This window comes from Cricetulus griseus (assembly GCF_003668045.3).
Source record: "Cricetulus griseus strain 17A/GY chromosome 1 unlocalized genomic scaffold, alternate assembly CriGri-PICRH-1.0 chr1_0, whole genome shotgun sequence".
In the NCBI taxonomy this organism is placed as follows: domain Eukaryota; kingdom Metazoa; phylum Chordata; class Mammalia; order Rodentia; family Cricetidae; genus Cricetulus; species Cricetulus griseus.
Window position 1 is genome coordinate 116,446,415 of NW_023276806.1, and position 22,527 is coordinate 116,468,941.

Sequence of the window (22,527 nt, forward strand, 5' to 3'; positions counted from 1 at the left end):
GGCAAAGTTTTAAGCATTCTTTATGATTTTGGGTGTGTATGTACATGTTCCTGTGTGTATGTGGGGAGGGGGATGGGGATGCATGTGCATATGAAGGCCATAGGTCAACCTTGGGTGTCTTTGTTGCCCTGATTTTAAAGTCCGTTTATTGTGCTACACCACACACACACACACACACACACACACACACACACACACACACACAGACACGGGCCAGCAGAGGCCAGCAGAGGGCAAAAGATCTCCTAGAGCTGGAATGACAAACCATTCTGAGGTGTCCTGGCACAGGTTCTGGGAACTGAATCCCAGTTTTCTAGAAGACCAGCATTCTTAATCTGAGCCATCTCTGCAGCTCCCATCCACCTTAGTTTATTGAGTCAGGGTCTCACTGAGCCTGGAACTCACGAATTCAGGAAGACTAGTTGACCAAAGAGCTCCAGGGTTCCTCTTGTCGCTATCCCCACCCCAGCACTAGGATTACAAGTAAACAATGTCATAGCAGCTTTTATGTAGGTGCTGGGAATCTGAACTTAGGTCTGCATGCTGAGTGCAAAGCACTTTCACGACTGAGCCATTTCCTCAGCCCCTCTTTACTCTTTACAGGCTCCCTAAACTATGCAGAAAGCACTTACATGTTTATAATATAATTATTATAATATTATTGCTAACTTTACATTCCACAAAAAGCACTGCTTCCTGGTTGGTTTTTGTCTTGTTTTGTTTGAGTGGTTTGGGTTTTGTTGCCTTTGTTTTTGATGCCAAGGATTCAACCCCGAGCTTTGCACATGCCAGGCGAGCACTTCACTATTGAATACTCTAGCTCCTGGTAGTCATATCTTTGCATCTTGACTTGGGGAAATGATGGCTAATTCTAGTGTTCCTCTTTGTAGAACCAAATTGCTAACCCACAGTAGGCTGCAAATTTGAATTTACTCACTTGAGCTTAGATGAGTGTAGACGGCTCCCCCAGGGCAACCTTCTGCCCTGCTGGGGCCAGATCCTAGTAGGTATTTCTACTCTGCCATTTAATCAAGGGACACCATGTCTCCCGCTTCCTCCACTGTTAATTTTACCCACTCAACAGTTGATTTTTGCAAATGAAAGAGGAGCAAACTGTGATCAAGTGGGAGAAGGTCTCCTGGATTCAACACTAGCTAAAAGGTGAAGCTGACCTTCAGACCTGCCAAACCCAGCCCAGGAAAAGGGAGGCTTCAGTGAAACAGCCCTGGTACTAACTAAAATCTGCTTTTCATTTGAAATTGAAAATCATCCAGATAGTGCCATGCATGCCCATCACCCAACACTCTGGAGGCTGGGCAGGAGGACTGTGGGTTCAAGGCTGGGGCAGGAAGACTGTGGGTTTCAGACCAGTCTGGGCCTCATAGCCAGACCCAGTCTCAAAAGAAAAATAAAAGAAGTGAAGGCAATATGACTACAACTGCCACCCCATTGAGTGACAGGGCTGATCACTGGTCTGTTGGCTAGTGATGTCCCTACCTCCCTCACCGCACTGTGTGCACCCCTCCCAAAGTTACACACTCAACCTCTCCTAAAAGAGAAAGATCTCTTTGGTCAAGAGTATACAAGTCCCTGCATTCCTCTGCTGGAACTTTAAAGCAAGCTCTCAAAACAGGGAGTAGAAAATCTTATTGTCACAATACATATTTACACAGTCTGACCCATAAAATGATGGCTACAAGAGAAAATGTATAATGGCAAAGGTCTGAAACTGATGACCCTGTTCTCATAAAATGTTCAGAATTGATAGCAATTAAACTAGTTTCATTCAAATAGAAAACAACGGCAATTTTAAGTTAGTTCAAGTACATAAGCTTTTCACACATTCTCTCTCTTCGAATGGCCAAGGCTTCCCCAGCCACTATGTCTCACTCGGGGCTACAGGGCTTGGTTTTGCTTCTGTATCAGAGAAAGGTAAAGCTGGGGAGAGAGGGAGCCACCTGCAGGTGCTGGCTCCACCTCCCTCCCATTTCCCTCTTTCTATTACTCTACAGAACCCCTCACTCTGGCATAAGGCCCCACCCACTCACCTGCTCAAGCACATGGGACCTGCAACTCTTCCACTGTTTCTTCGTCAGCCTCAAAAGGCAGTTTGCTATTTGCCCACCTCCTTTCTCACATTTGAAAACTTAGCACCTTCTTGGCCCTGTGCTGTGCACATCCCACCTACCAGCCACCATCGATTTCTCTCCTTGGGGCAAAAATCCTGAAGTGTCCTGTGTTTCAAATCTGCAATTCTCTTCCCACATCTCCCCTTCGCCCTTGCTCTCGTATCATCCAGCCTAGACAAGAGATAGTCCTAAACTGCAGTCAGATGTCACTGCTCTGTGGAAGCCCCTTAATGTTCTATAGTCTGGAGTCTTGGCCACCCCACCCCCAGAACAGCTGCCCTCCCCCACCTCCCATCATGCTCACTCCCTTGTCTCCATCCCTGCTGACTCTTCACTGTTCATATAACAGAGCAGACATGTCACCACTGGGGGGCCTCCATGCTACTTCCCCCAAATACCCTCTTGAATGGCTCCTTCTCCTGCAAGTCTTGGTCTAGATCTTATATAACAATGCCACGCCATCCCTGGGTACCGTTTATCAGAATCAGGCCCCATGCCCAGCTCCATGCTCCCACAGCACTCTGTATCTTTTCACACATTAGAGAACACTACTGATTTTGTATTTAGCATCTGGTGTTGCTAGGCAACCAATTCAACAAGGGCAAGGAGCGTGCCTACTTTATTTACAGACACACTGTAAGCAAAATGACACATAGAACATGGTAGATGTTTGTTTATTACAGGATGCACAGATTAACAAGCCAGCTGGCAGAATGAAAATCTTCAGGAAAGTTTGTTTGGAAAGCAGTCATTAACTGTGGTGCAACATTCATTTTAAAAATACCTTGGTCTAAAACAAGGACTCAAGCCCCAAAGGCACCAAGAACCATTTGGGCTAATGTGGTGTCCTTTGTTCATCAAACTGTCATATATTTTTCATATCTCATCTGAGGAATCAATCGTTGTTTGAGGAGAGACCAAGTCACACTTTTGCAAGTCACATGAAAGGAATCTGATGTTGAACCTGTTTGCCCTGTCCCTGACATGCTACCTTTCTGCTGTCCCTCTTTTAAAATGATTGGCCACCTGCAAAGAGAAATTTCACATTTTCCTATTATATTTTCCCACTATGACTAAAGTCTGTCACTGACTACCTTGGAAAAGCTAAGCTAAAGAGTCAACAGCATGTTGTTGAATGATGAGAAGGGCAGGCTCAGTTGCTAGGCATGATGGGATAAAGCTGCAGCAGCAGCTAGCTTGCAGGCATTTTTCTCTGACCCATAAATAATATCTCATTGTGCCATCCACTTTCCACTCTCACCAAAACTATGGCCTGACACTAAAGTCAGCAATGACTAGGACTTTCAAAATACATCGGTTCATTCTTTTAAAACCTTTGAGTCACAGAGAGATGTATTTTCAAATGGTAACATAACCTGTGCACTAATCGAAATGTCCCCAATCCCAAAGACCTTACTAATGTCTACACTCTAATACCTGAGGCGTTATGAATGTGTTGTCTGATACAGCCAAAGGAATTGTGTAGATGTGATCAAATTAAGTTTTTGTTTGTTTGCACAGGGTCTCTTGGAATCCAGGCTGGACTGCCTGTATTGCTGAGGTCCTCCTGCTTCCAACTCTCAGCTGTTGAGGTCACAGGAGTATACTGAGGTTAAGGACTTTGAGGTGGGAGTGTCCTAAATTACCAGAGTAAATTAATGGACTCCCCGGTGTTCTAATAAAAGGGAGGCAAGCAATCCACCAACAGAGATGTGAGCATGCCTGATATCAAAGCTGTCAGGACCCTGCCAGCTTAAAAAAAAAAGGTTCTGGAACAAACTCTTCCTGTCCCAGGGTTTCAGCCTCATAGGATGAGTGGGTGGACGTGTTTTAAACCAAGATATGGCAATGTGCTATAGTAGCAATAGGGAAATTATACACAATAGAAACATAGTGTCAGGCCAAACTCCTGATGTACGGCATTCACTGGCGGGCCAGGGCCACAGGGGTCTGTGTGGGATTGGATAACCAACAGGGAAGTCCAGATGTCCTTCAAGGTGCTGACATCTGTTGGGGATGGGGACCAAGGCTGCCTTGTCACAACAACAAGCCATGGTCAAAGATAAAATCAAGCATGATCTCAAGTTCCCCATTCACCACTGACATCATCAGTTTATTTGGTACTTTTTTGTCAAACGAAAAATAAACAAGAGTCATAAAGGGACCTGAGTTTGTGAGAATAGCTTTTAATTTAAAACTATCAAAGCAATAAATTATCCATCTCTTTCCAACACAGGCAAGTGCTCTCCCAAACACTTGAAGTAATTTCCACACCAACCGTGACTAGTGCAAAATAAATAAATACCAACTCTTCCAGCAACCAGCAACAGCAACAACGCTGCTGGGCAGGCTCAACCTCTGCCAAAGCTGAGGAGCTCTGAGATCCACCCAGCCTTTACACACACACAGCTGTGGACAGATAACACGACACCCAGGGAGGGGAACTACAAGAGAATGTTGCCTGAGGTGAAAGTGGTATTCGAAAAGCCCTGCCACGGCTAACATCCTCAGCACCCTGAGGATGCTGGGAAAGCAGGCACCAATCCATAGGGCAGTTCCAAAGCCAGGGTAAAGGACAGCCACTGGAGATGCCCTGCTTTTGTCTCTAAACTGGGAAGATGTATTTTTTTTTTAAGCAGAAGAATCTTGTAATTGTTGGGGCATGTCCAGTGCCTCGTGTGTTTGTGTAGCTTCTTTGATTTGAAGCCTCTGTAGAAGTCTCTTCTTACACATGGGATGTCACTGCCTACCTCACACTGTAGCACTAATGGAAGAGCCATTAGCCACAGATCCAAATGATTCAGGAGCCACACAAAATCAGATGGCAACAGAGCAGAATTAATTTAAATGTGAAATTACCATTACGTTAATCAATGTATACCACATCATTTGCAATCAATATGATGAGTTAGTCATACTGTTTGTTGAAGCCTTCATGTTTTAGTGCAAATTTTATGCATGCAGGACAACTTTAGTATGGACTGGTCAAATCCCACCACCCTGGAGGGCTACAGTGTTCAACAAACTCTAAGGATGATTCATTGGTGTGCTGATTAAGTTTTGTTTGTTTGTTTTTGTTAATTTGACCCAAGCTAAGGTCATCTGGGAAGAAGGAACCTGAATTGAGAAAATGCTTCCATTAAGATTGACCTATGGGAGCCAGGCATTAGTGGCACACTCCTTTGATCCCAGCACTGGGGCAGAGGCAGGTGGATCTCTGTGAGTTCCAGGCCAGCCTGGTGTACAGAACGAGTTCCAGAACAGGCTCCAAAGCAATACAGAGAAACCTTGTCTTGAAACCCCCTCCCAAAAAAAATGATTAACCTGTGGGCAAGCATATGGGACATCCCCTCATTAATGATTGCTGTGTCCACTATGGGTGGTGCCACCTGTAGGCAGGTTGTCTTGCATTGTATAAGAAAGCAGGCTGAACAAGCCATGGAGAACAAGCCAGTGAATGGCACCCCTCCATGGCCTCTGTCCCAGTATTTGCCTTCAGGTTCTTGCCTTGAGTTCCTGCCCTGACTTCCCTTCATGGTGGACTGTGAGTTATAAGGTAAAATAAACCCTTTCCTCCCCAGGTTGCTTTTGGTCATGGTCTTTATTACACCAATGAAAAGCAAACTAGGACACGAGGAAATCCTGGCAGGATCAGGTAGACAGTTCTACCCACCAACTTATCAACACAGACCTTGTTCTGTCAGCTGGGAGTTTTACCCACAGGCAGAAGCACGTCTATCTAACCCATACTCTGTTCTGCCCAGTCTCCTGGCAGCCCCTCGAAGGCTCTAAATACCCACGGTGAGATTCAGCAGCCGTGGTGTCAATGACGACAAAGACAAACTTTCTAAATACCCTTCTTAGGACAGACAGCTTTGTCAGCACTTATCTGGGGGTGGGGCTGTCTTCAGGGGAATCAAAATTTTAAAACATTTTTCTTGTTAGACTGAGCTGAAGGTCAGTCGAGATTTTTCCAAGAGGGTATCATGAATGGATTGCTTTGGGGAGGAACAGTCACAGAGGGCCTCACAGACTGAAGGGTTGTGAGCTCAAACGTGGGAGAAATGGGATTACCAAAGAAAAACAGACCAGGAACAGAAATGGGGTGTATAACTAACAATGACAGGGTCCTACAAACAAATAAGCACAGACTTGACATCTAAATTCTGATTGCCCAGCTCATGTCTGATTCAGGTTATAATTACAGAAAAGTAAAACCCAAATGGTTTTAGGACCGACGGGCACTTCCAGTTACCAGGTCTAACCTCCTGATCCACAGACAAAGGCCCACAGAGATAAAATGACTCAGGCAGATCACACTATAAGTGTGTATTTCAGGTCATGGGAGCCCAGAGGGATTCAAGGGAGATAGCAGGCACATTTTCTTGTAGGTTTGGGAAAACAGACTAGGCAATTTCAAAGTACTGAAACAACATTCATACAAAATGTCACTAAAATATGATTCTTCCCAGATTCTTTCCATTTAGAAAAAAAAGAAAATCCCTTCTGTATCAAACTGGATTTCTGACTAGTTATTTGGTTATTTCAGACCAAGTGACAAAACAAAACTTTGATCTATTTTCCAAAGACACACTGGTAGTCTACACAAATGGATATCAAAAGATATTTACAGAAAGAAAGCTCTGTCCTTCACACAGATGCCTACACTCAGAGAGAGCCACACAAACACACCACCACATTCTCACACAGAAGACTCCTGGCAGGTGGGTCAGTAGACATAAACCACACACTGTTCCAGTTGCAGCCACACGCATGTCCTGTCTACACACATGTGTAAGGTAAGCAGTCCATCCCACTGCTACTCCAGAGAAGCCTGATTTGCATATACCAGGAGACAAACGCAAGCACATTTTTAACTAGAAAGCTGCTGCTCACTCCAGTACACCCAGCTCCCCATATGAATGAATAGAGCAAATACAAAACCTTGCCATGAAATAGCCCTTGTGTTTGTGAAGCGGGGGAGAGGCAGCCATACTACACTTTCTTGAAGTATGTCTCAGCATCAGAAGGGTTAATTTGCTCAGTCTACTTAATGAAATTAAGTGGTTTATAGTCTAATTTTTTTCTAAATTTTTAATGTGGATTTTACACCATTGATATTGCAAAGGTTTTATAAAAATTTTTATTTTTTTCAAAATATACATGCTATCTTTGACCACATTTGAGTTCAAACCTCAGAGAGCCCCTTATCACCACAAAAGGCCTTTGCTTTGTAACACTGCAAACCAGCCACTGATGATGTGTGTCATTATTCTATGACATGTGGCCCTCTAGGGAGTGGGTTTTGTAAGGCTGCTTAGTGTGGGAATTCCCACGGGGGTAGGGGGAAAGTTGGTCAGGGACATACAAAACAGACACTTAGGACCTTGAAGTCAAGCCTAGATGGGGCGTCAGTGGGACAGTATTGTAGAGAATTACTGCATCACAGGCTCCCTCCCTCTGCCATGTCACTTGTTCAAGGTGGAAAAAGCATCAGCAGAGTTGAGAAGGCAGGGATGCACTGCCCTGGCACCTACCATGTTCCTCCTCCTGCTCTCTGTGAAGGTTCCTCAGCACAGATCAAAGCCTGCTAAAAAAGAGATGTCTCACCTCATCACCATGTGGATGAGGAGAGTGAGGCACGGGAAGAGGAAAGATTTGCCAAGATCCATAGCCAGTTGAGGCAGCACCCAGGTTTCCAGGCCTCTGGCCCCAGGCTCCACAGCCCAGACTTATAGTACATATGACCTTCCTTGAGACAGGGCCACAGCTTAACAGAAAACCGGCTGTTCAAACTCACCACATCCTATCCCCAAGCCTCTGCTTTACTCAGCCCATGTTGGTTCTGCCTCTTTATTCTTCTGCAGTTTCTAGAAAGATCTTTTCAATCAAACAAGCACACATTGGGCAGACAGCAATAAATCCTTTTTCACTTCATTGACTAGTCTGAACTAGAAACTTCTGAGGCTGGAGTTTGGTGAAAAGCTCCAAAATGATAGAGAGCTCATTCCTCCCCATAGCACATCCAGAGCTTGGTTCTGGTCTCAGGCTGCAGCTAAGACACTGAAATGTCCAGGTGGAAGGGACAGCGGTCCAGATGTGTCTCTGCAGCTAACATCCTTAAAGTGCCCAAGGTCACACTATACGCCACAGCAGATAGGCAGTAAAGGCAAAGGTGAGACTGGCCCCAGAAATGTAGAGAAGTGAAAACCTAAGAAAGTTCAGGGACCAGAAAGTCAAGACAAAGCCAGGGCATTTAACATGATTCCAGGGAGTAAGCACAAGGCTAGAAACCAGTTACCTAACTATGAATAAACACGAAGCTTTGAGGAGCTACGCTGCTGAGGAAGAGAAGCCATCTGCCTTTGGCAAAGCACAATAGGACAAGACTTGGGCACCTGGCATTGATGTCAAATGGCATAGACCCACATGAATGCCAGACAGCACTTAGAGGCCACAACACAGCCCTTTGTACTTCTTAAAAATCCAAGTGGGGAACTAATTTTTTAACAACTGTTCCTGAGTTATAGGTTTGTGAAAATGTTTGCCTGCCTTTTCCAAATATGCTTAATGGCAACTACTTAGCCTTTGAACACCAACCCATCAGATTTCCAGTAGACTACAAAGGTCACACGTACACTCTCACACACATTCACACAGTGTATTATTAACTCTGATATGATTTAAATTAAAAATGGCTTCCATTGCAGATGTCCTAGTACACATAGCTAGGTCAGAAATTATTGTGGGAAATGAAAACATGATGTCACAAATAAAAACAAGCCCAGGTTTTGATTTCCTATTTGGGGGCATTTTTCACTGTAGGTGAGGCCTCACCACTGACCCGAAAAGTAGAAGAGGGAGGGACACTCTGTATCTGATGTGCTGGTGGCCAATGTCATTGCTTACATCACCCACTCCCTGAAAAATTACAAACTTCCCTACAACAGAGTATTGCCACCAACAGAAATTTCTTCCCAGTTCTTCTCCAAAAGGCGTCGAGTGGAGTGGCCCCAGTCTTGAAAGAAGCAATAAATAGCTATGTAGTCCTCTGTGTCCAGTTTTCCAGACTTTTTTTCCTTTATTTTTCTTTTTTTCCTTTTTTTTTTCTTTTTTTTTTGGCAAATTAAAAAGGTGTATGGCTTCTTCTAGCCAACTCTTGTGAGGTTTAGCTTGGTATCCTACGGTAAAAGTACATATATCCCAGGTCTTTGGGGGGCCTTTCTGAGGCACAAACTTTGTGGTCATTGTAGATCACCCACCTGAAAACAAAAACAGAAACATGCGGTGGGTTTGTGTCAGTAATGAGCATGGCAGAAAGAAGGCATTGTACACTATGGAGGGGCGCCTTAGAAAGTCACATGACCATGGCCCAACCATCACATAAAAGGAATAGAATTTTGATGAATAACTCTCCACACCCCAACTCTTTCTTTCTCCAGACAGGGTTTCTAACCCCAGACTAGCCTCAGATTTTATAGGTAGCCCAGGATACCCTTGAACTGTACACCATCCTTGGTTTATGTGGACCTGGGGACTGAGCCCAGGACCTTGTACCTGCTCAACAACAGTCCTCCAACGGAGTATACCCCTATCTCTGCTTTTTGGTTCTTGAATTCAATCAAAAACTAGTTACTAAAATGTATTGGAATTCTTCAAGTTGTTTAACTTTTCCATTCCATAATTCTTTTTGTGGAAACCCATAATCATCTTCAAAAAGCAATCCAAGAACTATATACAGTGATGTGTATTTAAGTCTTGGTATAGAACAGCCTACAATTCAGAAGTAAGCATGCCTCAGTGAACTATTAAATAACTGTAAATATTTCTTCAAAAAATGTTTAATAAAGCAAGAAAATAATCACAGTATAGTATGAAGATGAAATATGGACTAACTGCAATACAATATGGAGGGGACAAGCAGGTTATATTTAGTAATACATATGTATATACATATATGCATGCAACAGCAATTAATCAAAACAGAGGCCAAGAATTTGAAAGGAAGCCAAGAGGGGTATGTGGGAGGCTTTGGAGGGAGGAAAGGGAAGGGAAAATGTTGTAATTACGTTGTAATCTCAAAAAATTTAAATAAAAAAACATAAATTCTAAGGAAAAAAAACCCAAACAACCAAAAACAGGGTACAATTCCTTGCACATACTTTAAGGCTTCAAAAAGGTGAAAGTACATGTGCATAAATATGTATACATGTGAGTGTGTGTATGTATGTGTGCCCTCCCCAAATGATACCAACAACAAATTAAATAAATAGATAAATAAGTTGATAATGGCTATCCTTACACTTACAGCGGATATATTCTTTGCATTGTTTTGTACTGTGCTAATTTGTTACAATTATTTGTACTGATTTCTCTAATTAGGCCACTCCTTGAGGTCATCATGTATGTAAGTCCCTGTGTAAAAAACACATTGTCCATTTTCAGCACAAGGTGCATTTAGGTTGAACTACACTACTGATCAAGGGTCCCTCTTTCCCATAGTTCACAGCTGCTTGTCTCAAAACCCAGGAGTTTTAGAAAGGACTAGGTCTTTTGCTACAGACTGAACCCAAGATTTGAAAGGGCAGTCTCAACTGTTCATTGGATGAGGCTATGACATGGGAAGTTTGGGATAAGTCCCAGCCAATAGAAGTTGACAGTTGGGCAACTTGAAAAACCACAGTCTTATGCCAAATCAGTCCACCAGACATTTTTTTGCCTTTTCTCCATGCCGTATCCCCTTCTACAAACGATATGTTAAAAACTGCTCCATTTTCACTAGCCTCTTGAATTTGTTATTATCTTATTTAAAACCATAAACCTGTGTTCTCTGCTTGACTCTACTGACCACACTAAGAAGCTAAAACGAAAAAAACTGGAAAAAAAGAAGAAAAGAAAAACAATTGAATCTGGATGGGAACAAACCATCTAGGTCATGGGAGACACGTGTGAAATGTCAACACCCTACCTGCGTGGGCAAGCCTATATGTCATACCAGTGTCCATGTGATGTGAACAAGCCAGAAAGCCCACCACAGGCTATAACAGGGAATTGAAAGAAGGATACCCAAGAAGAAGGCATGAGGTTAGACCACCTCACTCCTACCTCATCACAAACCTTGATATTTGACTCAAGAAGCTAACTTATAGGTTGGCATGAACAAAATACCTAAGATTTGGGGCTGCCAGGTAGAATACAAGTTACCCAGCTGAATCAAGTAAACAACAAATAACTTATTCACATAAATATGTTCATGTAATATTGCAAATAGGCAATGTTAGAAGCACACTTATACTAAAAAGTGTTCATTTTCAAAACTTAAAGTAAACAGGCCATCTTTGTTCTCTTGTTTTGATGGCTAAATTCACTATTCTATGGAGGTTCCAAATACAGCCTACCTTATGCTATAGGTGCACCTTTATTTGGGGATGTCACCTTGGCACAATAAAGTGACTTTGAATACCAGTTCCAGCATACCTGACAACTAACTAACCTAAGTCCCAGGGTTTGCATTTGTAAAACAGTTAAGCATACAACGCATCAGGCATATGTGCATGCCTGTAATCCCATCACTCCACTGGGAGGCTAAGGCAGGAGGACTGTAAGGGGCCGTTTCCTGCATTATAATGGTGCCTGAAGACACCAAGATGTAAATTACTTCACAGGCGCTGGGTAATCTCCATTCCTTTGATCTCTGCCTATCCCGTGGCTCATTTTGGCCTGAGGAGCTAAAGCCATTCATAGGGTAACATGTCCCAGGCGGCTGGCCAGCCTTTATAAGGGATGGTTTTCTTGGTTTAGTGTCTCCGCTCTGGGAAGCTTATGCTCTTTCACTCTCAAGACGCATTAAAGCTTGTCTGCAGAAGGATCCGAGTGTCCCGTGTATGATTTCTTGCTGGCGAGAAATACAGAGCGCGCGGGACATCTGGTGCCGAAACCGGGAACATGTGAACATCTCCAGCACCGCTAACGAGGCGGATTCAGAACTGCAGGGTGGTAAATTCGGAGAGGTATGATTTTTCTGGACTTTGGCTTGGGAATGTTGCTATTTTGGGAGGTTAATATAGAGGCTTCTATGCTTTTACTAGGAGCTATTTTGACTTTTCTCACTGTTGTAGCAATCTTAAAGAAGTCCAGAATTACATATCAGAAACCGAATGTAGTGAGAGATGGGGCGCGCCTAACAATAAAATATAAGAAAAAAGGACCTCCCGGGATGTCTACTGACAAGGGAGTGTGTACAGCAACAAATAAGAAAAAAGGACCTCCTGGAATGTCTACTGACAAGGGAGTGAATAATTTGTTAGATGATTCTGTAAATAAGTTTAAAGCTGTAAATCTTGATAGCTCTAATGACGCTAAAAGCTCAAGAGATGGGGTTTTGGAAGGAACAGCTCAGCTGGATGAGGGAGAGACAGAGAAGGAGGGAGAGAGAATAGGGAATGGCCGGTCACACCCCGGTAAATTTAGGAGAGATGAGGACTCGAAACCTAGCCTCTGCCCTGCAACGAAACTGGAAGCCTTGGAGCTGAGCAGCTCAGACTCTGAGATTTTAGACTCTAGCAAGGAAGCAGAGCTAGAGAAAGAAGCAGCACGATACCACCCCGATAGATATCGGCTGCCAAAAATGCCAGCGGGTGTGCTTCCATCAGCACCCCCACTATTTGGTACCGACTCCTTTTTACCATCAGAGGAGCGGAGAAAATTACAGATGGCTTTCCCAGTCTTTGATAGGGGAAAAGGCCATGCCTACTATTCAACACTTCTTAAAGGCCTGGAATGCCTGGGGCTTTAAAGCCTCATAAACATTGACGCTCGGGCCAAGCGTCTCACCTCAAAACCTAAAAGGCCAAAAGGAAATGGTAAAATGGAAAGATATCTTAACTGATCTTTGGAAAGGCCCGGATCCTATTCTCATAAGATCCAGGGGAGCGATATTGTGTTTTCTCACAGGATGAAGAAAATCCCCTGTGGATCCCAGAAAGACTCAACCTGAAGAGCCTCTTCGGACCTTCAAAAGTCGGAACTCCACCCTCCCCCCGGGAATTGAGAGCCGCTATTGTTATCCAGATTAACTCCTGCCCTTGGCGGAGAGATTGTCACTGCTTAAGGGGTGGGGTGTGATTGTTTGATGCAGCCGCTTGCGGATTGCTGTTACTTTTGACTGGCATGTAAGCTCCAGGGCTCAAACCAAGAGACCGCCCAAGCGCTTATATTTTGGCTAACTATGCTTAAGCAATAGGCCGCCGGCCAGACAGCTCTTGCACACCCGGAGCCTAGGCTCATTGCACAGGGTAGAGTGTCTGGTCTGGGCAGCCCAATGAGGGATGCTGAGCAAAGGCATCGCACAGAGTTGCCTATTATGCAGGCTTCTCTGGGAGGTACGTTGACCTGCATAAGGGTTACCTGCCCTGAGACTCCCTTTCCCAGAAAAACGGCAGAGGACAGGTCGAGAGTACTTCGGGTCAAGCTAACAGCCTGATGGTGACTCCCGTACACAGTCTTAATGTTTGATTTTGGGAAGGTACAACCTCTACCTCTATCCCTCAACATATGGGTGACCTATTTGCTTGTAATAATATAAAGCCTTTTCATTAATTAATAAAAAAAGGGGGATATGTAAGGGGCCGTTTCCTGCATTATAATGGTGCCTGAAGACACCAAGATGTAAATTACTTCACAGGCGCTGGGTAATCTCCATTCCTTTGATCTCTGCCTATCCCGTGGCTCATTTTGGCCTGAGGAGCTAAAGCCATTCATAGGGTAACACGTCCCAGGTGGCTGGCCAGCCTTTATAAGGGATGGTTTTCTTGGTTTAGTGTCTCCGCTCTGGGAAGCTTATGCTCTTTCACTCTCAAGACGCATTAAAGCTTGTCTGCAGAAGGATCCGAGTGTCCCGTGTATGATTTCTTGCTGGCGAGAAATACAGAGCGCGTGGGACAGAGGACCTCAAGTTAAATACCAGCTAAGACTACAAAACAGGTTCTAGGGTGACCGGAGCTACAATAGAGACTCTAGTTTTAAAGGAGTGGGAGGGAGAAATAGAGAAAGAGGCAGAGAGAGAGACAGAGACAGAGACAGAGACAGAGACACTGTGTTGGTGCATACCTCTTCAAGACCAATGTGAGATGTTGAGCATGGTGGTACATAGTACACACCTTTAATCCTAGCACTTGGGAGGCAAATGCAAGCGGGAATTTTGAGACCAACCTGCTCTACATATCGAATTCCAGGCCAGCCAAGACTACATAGTGAGAGAGACCCCCATCTCAAAAAAAAAAAAAGGAAGGAAGGAAGGAAGGAAGGAAGGAAGGAAGAAAGAAAGAAAGAAAGAAAGAAAGAAAGAAAGAAAGAAAGAAAGAAAGAAAGAAAAAAGAAATGGAAAAAAATCAATGTAAGAACCAGAAATAACATAGACAACACTAGTACAATAGCTGAATCCAGAAGAGGCTCAACAACACAGCTATTTACTATCTTTCTAAAAAGACTCACCGTCCCTCCTTTTTGATATGGCAAACATAATGGCCACTCATTGTAGATGTTCCCATGTGACTGATGAATGCAAATAACTCGTACACTAGGGAAAAGAAAACAATTGGGTTACAAGGCAGCAGTTAAGAACACAAAATACTCCTGAGCATCACCTGGCTGTCCAGACTCACAATTCCAGTCAGTTAACTAGGCTGTGTTGATCACACGAATTCGTGTATGCACACTCGAGTGTGCACACACACTCATGCACTAACATTTGTACACACACACACACACACACACACACACACACACACACACACACACTGATTTGGAGTTCCACTAGCAAACAGGAATAAATTGTCAAAGCACAGGAAGCACTACTAGTGCTAAACTCAAATCCAGAAGCAGGGTTACCCCCACTCCCTCCTCCCCCATCTCCACCCCTACCTCCATCCTTGAGTCTGCAGCAAGCCTACGGGTCTGAAAGATGCATGACAGTGGAAAAGTTGTTCCATCTTTTTGAGTCTGCGTCAATCATTGAGTTTGAAGAAAACAGAAAAGGGAGGAAAGAAAAGGAGAGAGGAGAGGAGGAAAAATAGGAGAAGAGGGGGTTGGTTAAAGGAGAGAGGGAAGGCTGGAGGGCAGAATGGAGGAGGGGGAGAAGGAAGGACAAGGAAACTGAAACACCATCCACAGTGCAGAGCTTTGTGAAATCTAGAGTCAAATGTCATGAACTGCCAGGAATGTGAGGAAGACCACTGCTGTTAGCTTTAGAAAGGGCCAATGTATCACACAAGATGACTGACTAATGCTACAACCTATGGGTATCATAGGACATCAGCTTCCTGCTTTTCTGGAGATGTATGACCCCACAGAGAGAGCAAGGTTATGTTTATTCTCTTCTCAGTAACTACGGTCACCAAGCTCAGTGCTCTGATCAAGTTCTTGTTGAGTTCGTTTCTGTTGTGGAATATTATTTTAAGATGTGTTACATTTGTTTATGCTGTGTAATATTGATTTAATGATTCAAAGATGCGCTGCATTCTTTTATGCTGCGTTTCTTTACCTCTGTGCAGCTATGTTATTTTGCCTGTCTAAAATATCTGATTAGCCTAATAAAGATCTGAACAGTCAATAGCAAGGCAGGAGGAAAGGATAAGGCAGGGCTGGCAGACAAAGAGAATAAAGGGGAGGAGAAATCTGGGAAGAGAAGATCATGGAGGAGTAAGAAAAAGAAGAAGACATCAGGGGTCAGCTATCAAGCTACGCAGCAAGCCATGGAGTAAGAAGTAAAGAAAGGTATAGAGAAAAAATAGAGAAAGATAAAAGTCCAGAGGCAAAAGGTAGATGGGATAATTTAACTTAAGAAAAGCTGGCTAGGAATAAATCAAGCTAAGGCCAGGCATTCATAAATAAGAATAAGCCTCTGTGTGGTTTATTTTGGGATCTGGGTGGTGGGTCCCCAAAGAACAAAGAGCAAAAAAGAGTAACAAAAAACCAACTACAAGTTACAGTTCATGTTGCCTCTACTAATCCTAGACTTACACATCACAAAGTGAACTCCATGGACAAGTACCTGCCCACTCAGAAAACTGTTGCAGATTATGGTGAGATAGCTAGAAGGCAGAGCAAGCATTTACAGACTTTCACAGTCACAAGTTGGCAATATTCCTATGTGAATAAGAGATGTAAAAATTGGAATTGCATACCCATTTCTACTACTCAATTTTCATTATCTTTTTTCCAAAATAGAAGGTTCTGGACCCATCCTCATCTCAACCTCCTCTTCCCTACTCTCCCACTTGCTTTTTACCTGCTGACCAATTCTCCTTACCCAAGTACTTGTCCTGGACATGACCCCTTGCTTGCCTATATGCCACACTCATGGTCTATCTGTCCCATCTGCTTGCACCTTCTCGTCTCCTTACCTACCAAAGCCTGTAGCTTTTATATCTCATATTTACCCCCCCCCATTCAGACATCCTCTTTCTGGTTAATCTCACCCAGTCTCCTGGAGCAAATGCTATTGCTTTCATATTTTCATTTCTAGAATGCTAATCATTCATACATAGCACAAACTGTTTAGGAATGGGGGACCATGCCTGTAATTCCAGAATTCAGGGGGCTGAGGCAAGAGGATACAGAGTTTGAGATGAAACCCTAACTCAAAAAAAAAAACAAAAAACAAAAACAAAAAAGAAAAGAAAGAAAATGAAACAACAGCACAACTGTGAATTTTGTGCCTTGAGTATTTCCAGCAACCTTGCAGTGCCTACTTATCAGTTCCAAGACCATCCATAGATTTCTTAAGGCTTTCCACATGTAAGACCATGTCACCTTTTATTGAGTTGAGGAAGTTTCCTTCTGTCCCTAGTTGGTAGTTTCCCCTCAGCCTTACCATCTCAATTAATGGCAAGACTTTTCTTCTAATAACTTGTGTCAAAAATCTTGGTATCTCTCTTGCTCCTTATTAGCATCATCTCCTTCAAAATATATACAGAACCCAGTCATCATACCCTTCCCCACTCATGCTCTTAGGCCTGCGTCACCATTGCCCTTCTCAGGACTGGTTACAAATCTCTTAACTGATCTCTGTCGAGGTCCCATGTCTCTGACACTTGGAATACTCTCAGCATGGCTCCCAGAGTCTTTTACTTTACTTTCTCTTTTTTTAATGGAAGTCAAATTGTGGTCATTAGTCCTCCCAATGCCCTCTGGTGACTTCCTGCAGACCACAGTAACTTCTGATTCTTGCAACAGCCCACGAAATTTTCCCCCAACTTTTTCCCATCTTTCCCCATACTTCACTCTAGCTACTCTGGCCCCTAGTAGTGCCTTGAGCACACCAGTGAGCTCTGCCCTCAAGCCTCCACACCTACCATTCCTTCTAGCAACAACTTTGTCCTTCAATCCTCACATGACTCAAGGCCACAGGTAAGATGCCACCTCATCAAATACTCACCTACCTACCTCCTCATCTCACTCCTGTTGTTCCCTCATCCTGCCTTATCATCCAAACAACACAGAAGGCCAGATGCTGCCACATACTTATCATCTTCCAACTGTTAACCCAGTCTAAAACACAGCTTGACAAGGACAGAGAGTTCACAGTTTTTCTTAAAATATTCTAGGCACAGAATAAAGGTGACTTTAATGAGATAATTGAATGTTTTAATCAATAAGTGAAAAGGGTAATTGTTATTATAGCTTCCCACAGCTGTTTGGCCCCAAATAAATACACGGATGCTATATTAGTTATAAAACTGTTGGCCAGTGACTAGAGCTTCTTACTGGTTAGCTCTGTCTTAATTATAAACCCATTTCTATCAATCTATGTATTCCCACTTGGTCTTGGCTTACTGGAGAACGCCTGGCGCATACTATCCTCCAGGTCTACATGGTGACTGTGTGGCAGGTTCCATCTGCCTACCTTTCCCAGAATTCTCCTCCCCTAGTCCTGCCTATCTCCCTGACTTATTGGCCGAACAGTGTTTTATTCATCAACCAATAAGAGAAACATATATACAGAAGGACAACCCCATCAGGTAATTCTTCTCATGTCCACACTTGTTTCTATAGCTTTTTATATTGTATATTTTCTTAGAAAGCTTATGACAACATGTAAATTTGGGTGTAGACTGGTAGATCAATATTAACAGGAAATTAATCAACTGCTAAGGTTAGGCTGCTATCATACTGACTGGCTGAAATGGAATCCCAGTTTAGAAATCAGAAACCAGGCAAAACAGGTGTCATGGCAGTTATCATACCCTGAACTCAATTTTCAAAAGAGGGGTCCAGAAAATTTACATCTGTCTGCCTCCTCTGAGCTACCCTCCTACATAAAAACCCAGTCTGCCTCAGTAGGCAGGAAAGACTATGGGGGAAGCTTTCCTTAATGCCGAGCAGTTTTGCAGGCAAACATCCTTTGGAATAATTTCCTATCAAATCCCAAATCTTCAGCTGAAGAGACACAATGCTATTGTCCCCAAATGCAGCTCCCCCTATTTATGTTCATGAAGACAGGACACAGCTTCTCAAGGCTTACCCCTCCCAACACACACATACACACACACACACACACACACACACACACACACACACACACTGTTCAGTACATTAGAACACTGAAGGAGCCCTCCCCACCCCAAGTCAGGACCACTTCAATGTCAAGTGATTCATACACCCACAGAGCACAATACCCAGCTAGATAAAAATGCACCCAAATGTTATCAAAGAAGCCATGTATTAACTCCTGTCTTAGTTAGGTTTCTAATGCCATGATAAAACAACATGACCAAAAGTAACCTGGAATGAGAAGGATTTATTCTAGCTTATGATTTTCAGGTCACAGTCCATCATCAAAAGAAATCAGGGCAGTAACTCAAGGCAGGAACCTAGAGGCAGAAACTGAAGCAGAGGCCATGGAAGGGTGCTACTTACTGGCTTGTTCCTTATGGCTTACTTAGCCTGCTTTCTTATACCATCCAAGGCCACCTGCCCAGAGGTAGCAACGTCCACAGTGGGCTGGGCTCTCCCACATCAATCAAGAAAATGCAACACAAAGTTGCCTACGGGCCAATCCTATAGAGACATTTTCTCAATTAAGATTCTTTCTTCCCAAGTGACCCTAGCTTGTGAGTTACATAAAATTAGCCAGCACAATCCCCAGAGGCACTTTCCCCTCTTCAGTTAAGAACTAAATATATGTGTACACTTAGAATCATAAAAAATTAAAGTGTATCCACTCAAAATCTTAAAAATAAAAGTTTGAAGTTTAGCATGAATCTCTGGTCTCATAATTTAAATTAACCATGTTTATCAATATAAGCAACTCCCCCATGCATTATTCAAAACCTCCTGCTAGGGACTGATAGCAAAAGAGAGAATCCCTTTCAACACATTTGCAGAAGCTAAGCAGGCAAGGGTTGCCAATTTATATTGTTTCCAAAAAGACTGAAATGAGTAGAGCCAATGGGAAAGCTAGTTGGTTCTTCTCCAAGTCCCCTGAGATCCTGGCCCAAACAACAGCTCCATCCCTGGGCAGAGAGAAAAGGCAGCTTGAGTCAAAAATAAATGGTTCAGAAATGCTGGCTTTCAACTGAAAAATGTTCAAAACACCTGGAACAACTTGAGATGCCTGACCACTGCTATGTCTTCTATCCCTAGATAAGCATCTAAACAAACAGGCTCAAGCTACATGTGGAATAAGAACTCTTCTCCCCAACAAAACTTGGCTCTGCTTGAACTTTATGAACACTATCTCAGCCTTACAAGTAAGGAAGGGTAGTTTGTTTGTTTGTTTGTTTGTTTGTTTGTTTGTTTGTTTTTAAAATCACATGGTACCCCCCATCCAACCTAACACCAATTGTACTCTATTTGTGTTTACTATCACATGGTACCCCCCCATCTGACATAACACCAATTGTACTCTATACTATTGTTCTTCAAGAAAGCATCTGTCAGGAAAATTCCATGGAAGCTGAAAGGTAAAAGAGCATTTGAGTGTCATATGGAGAAAGGTCACCCAGAGATCACCCACATGATAGAGATGCATGAGTCAAAGCCCACCCTGGACCTGCTTTTGTTCTGGTGAGATGGGGAAGAAAGAAATGAGAGGATAGTGACACAGCTGTGAACATGACTGTCAGAATCTGATCAGCATGGGGTGAGGGAAACAACTCAGGATCACCCAAAGTGATAACATCCAAGCAAGTCTTCCTCCCCCAGTCTAAAGGGTCAACTTGGCTTGTCTCACCACTTACTGCTCAAGTCCCAAATTTAAGAAGTTACAGTTGCTGTCCTGTGGGACACATAAAGTCAAGGGTGCACAATCTGAGCACATCAGCCTTTGCCCTAACTCAGGCAAGCTTACCCTAACCTTTCTTTGCCAACTCTTTCTTAAGTAGCCCAGTATGCTGGGCTAGAGCTGTGACTCAGAAATAGAGCTCTTGCCTGGTGTGCACAACACCTTGGGTTCTACTCTGAGCACTGTACAATAGGAAGTAAAAACAAGTATCTTAGATATTTTTATGTGCTATACAGTGGTGATGTTCTACCATCAATCACCTAATCTGTGAGGTATGTCAATTTCAGATTCTTGAAAGCCATGACTTTGCCTTCTTGAAAATCATACTTGAACTACATGCTATTACCCCAATCAACCCCAGCTTTGGAACATTTTGACATGAACCCATTGTCATAGCAATTACTATATACAACAGGCACCAGTGTCTCCTATGGATATGAACCCAGTCTGCACTAAAAAGAAGGGGCTGGTAGACCATTCAGAGGCTGTGATGATCAATTGTTCACTCCCATTAGCTGTACTGTGGGGTGTAGGAAGCCGGTTCCTGCATTATCCATTACTATAATAGGTGCCGGAAGACACCAAGTTGTAAATTACTTCACAGGCGCTGGGTAATCTCCATTCCTTTGATCTCTGCCTATCCCGTGGCTCATTTTTGCCTGAGGAGCTGAAGCCATTCTTAGGGTAACACGTCCCAGGCGGCTGGTCAGCCTTTATATAGGGATGGTTTTCTTGGTTCAATGTCTCTGCTCTGGGAAGCTTATGCTCTCCTCTCAAGATGCATTAAAGCTTGTCTGCAGAAGGATCCGAGTGTCCCGTGTATGATTTCTTGCTGGCGAGAAATACAGAGCAAGCGCGGGACATATGGTGCCGAAACCCGGGAACATATGAACATCTCCAGCACCGCGGAGACCCCTTGGCTACAAGGCGGATTCAGAACTGCAGGATGGTAAATTCGGAGAGGTATGATTTTTCTGGACTTTGGCTTGGGAAAGAAGTCCAGAATTACATATCAGAAACCGAATGTAATGAGAGAAATTCGGAGAGGTATGATTTTTTCTGGACTTTGGCTTAGGAATGTTGCTATTGTGGGAGGTTAATATAGAGGCTTCTAGGAGCTATTTTGACTTTTCTCACTGTTGTAGCAATCTTAAAGAAGTCCAAAATTACATATCAGAAACCAAATGTGATGAGAGATGGGGCGCGCCTAACAATAAAATATAAGAAAAAAGGACCTCCTGGAATGTCTACTGACAAGGGAGTGTGTAAAGCTTTAAATCTTGATAGCTCTGATGACTCTAAAAGCTCAAGAGATAAAGTTTTAAAAGAAACAGCTCAGCTGGATGAGGGAGAGACAGAGAAGGAGGGAGAAAGAATGGGGAATGGCCGGTCACACCCCGGTAAATTTAGGAGAGATGAGGACTCGAAACCGAGCCTCTGCCCTGCAACGAAACTGGAAGCCTTGGAGCTGAGCAGCTCAGACTCTGAGATTTTAGACTCTAACAAGGAAGCAGAGCTAGAGAAAGAAGCAGCACGGCCAAAAATGCCAGCGGGTGTGCTTCCATCAGCACCCCCACTATTTGGTACCGACTCCTTCTTACCATCAGAGGAGCGGAGAAAATTGCAGATGGCTTTCCCAGTCTTTGATAGGGGAAAAGGCCATGCCTGCTATTCAACACTTCTTAAAGGCCTGGAATGCCTGGGGCTTTAAAGCCTCATTAACATTGACGCTCGGGCCAAGCGTCTCACCTCAAAACCAAAAAGGCCAAAAGAAAATGGTAAAATGAAAAGATATCTTAACTGATCTTTGGAAAGGCCCGGATCCTATTCTCATAAGATCCAGGGGAGCGATATTGTGTTTTCTCACAGGATGAAGAAAATCCTCTGTGGATCCCAGAAAGACTCACCCGAAGAGCCCCTGCAGACCTTCAAAAGTCGGAACTCCACCCTCTACCCCCGGGAGTTGAGAGCCGCTATTGTTATCCAGATTAACTCCTGTCCTTGGCGGAGAGATGGCCACTGCTTAAGGGGTGGGGGTGAGATTGTTTGATGCAGCCGCTTGCGGATTGCTGTTATTTTTGGCTGGTCTGTGAGAAAAGGGGTGGGGGTGAAATT

At 43.6% G+C, this 22,527-nt stretch overlaps 1 protein-coding gene across 4 annotated transcripts in view; it reads right to left on the bottom strand.

Annotated features, from left to right (window-relative positions):
- Positions 1-6,443: 6,443 nt before the first annotated feature.
- Positions 6,444-22,527, bottom strand: part of Usp13 (ubiquitin specific peptidase 13) — a 109,606-nt gene continuing 93,522 nt past the window's right edge. For all 4 annotated transcript variants that reach the window (XM_035450764.1, XM_035450765.1, XM_027392004.2 and 1 more), the window contains 2 exons: positions 14,622-14,706; positions 6,444-9,391 (listed from right to left, as the gene is read on the bottom strand). In XM_035450764.1, the coding sequence (XP_035306655.1) occupies positions 9,298-9,391; positions 14,622-14,706 (179 nt within the window). In that variant the 3' untranslated portion in view covers positions 6,444-9,297. The remainder of the gene's footprint in view (positions 9,392-14,621; positions 14,707-22,527) is intronic.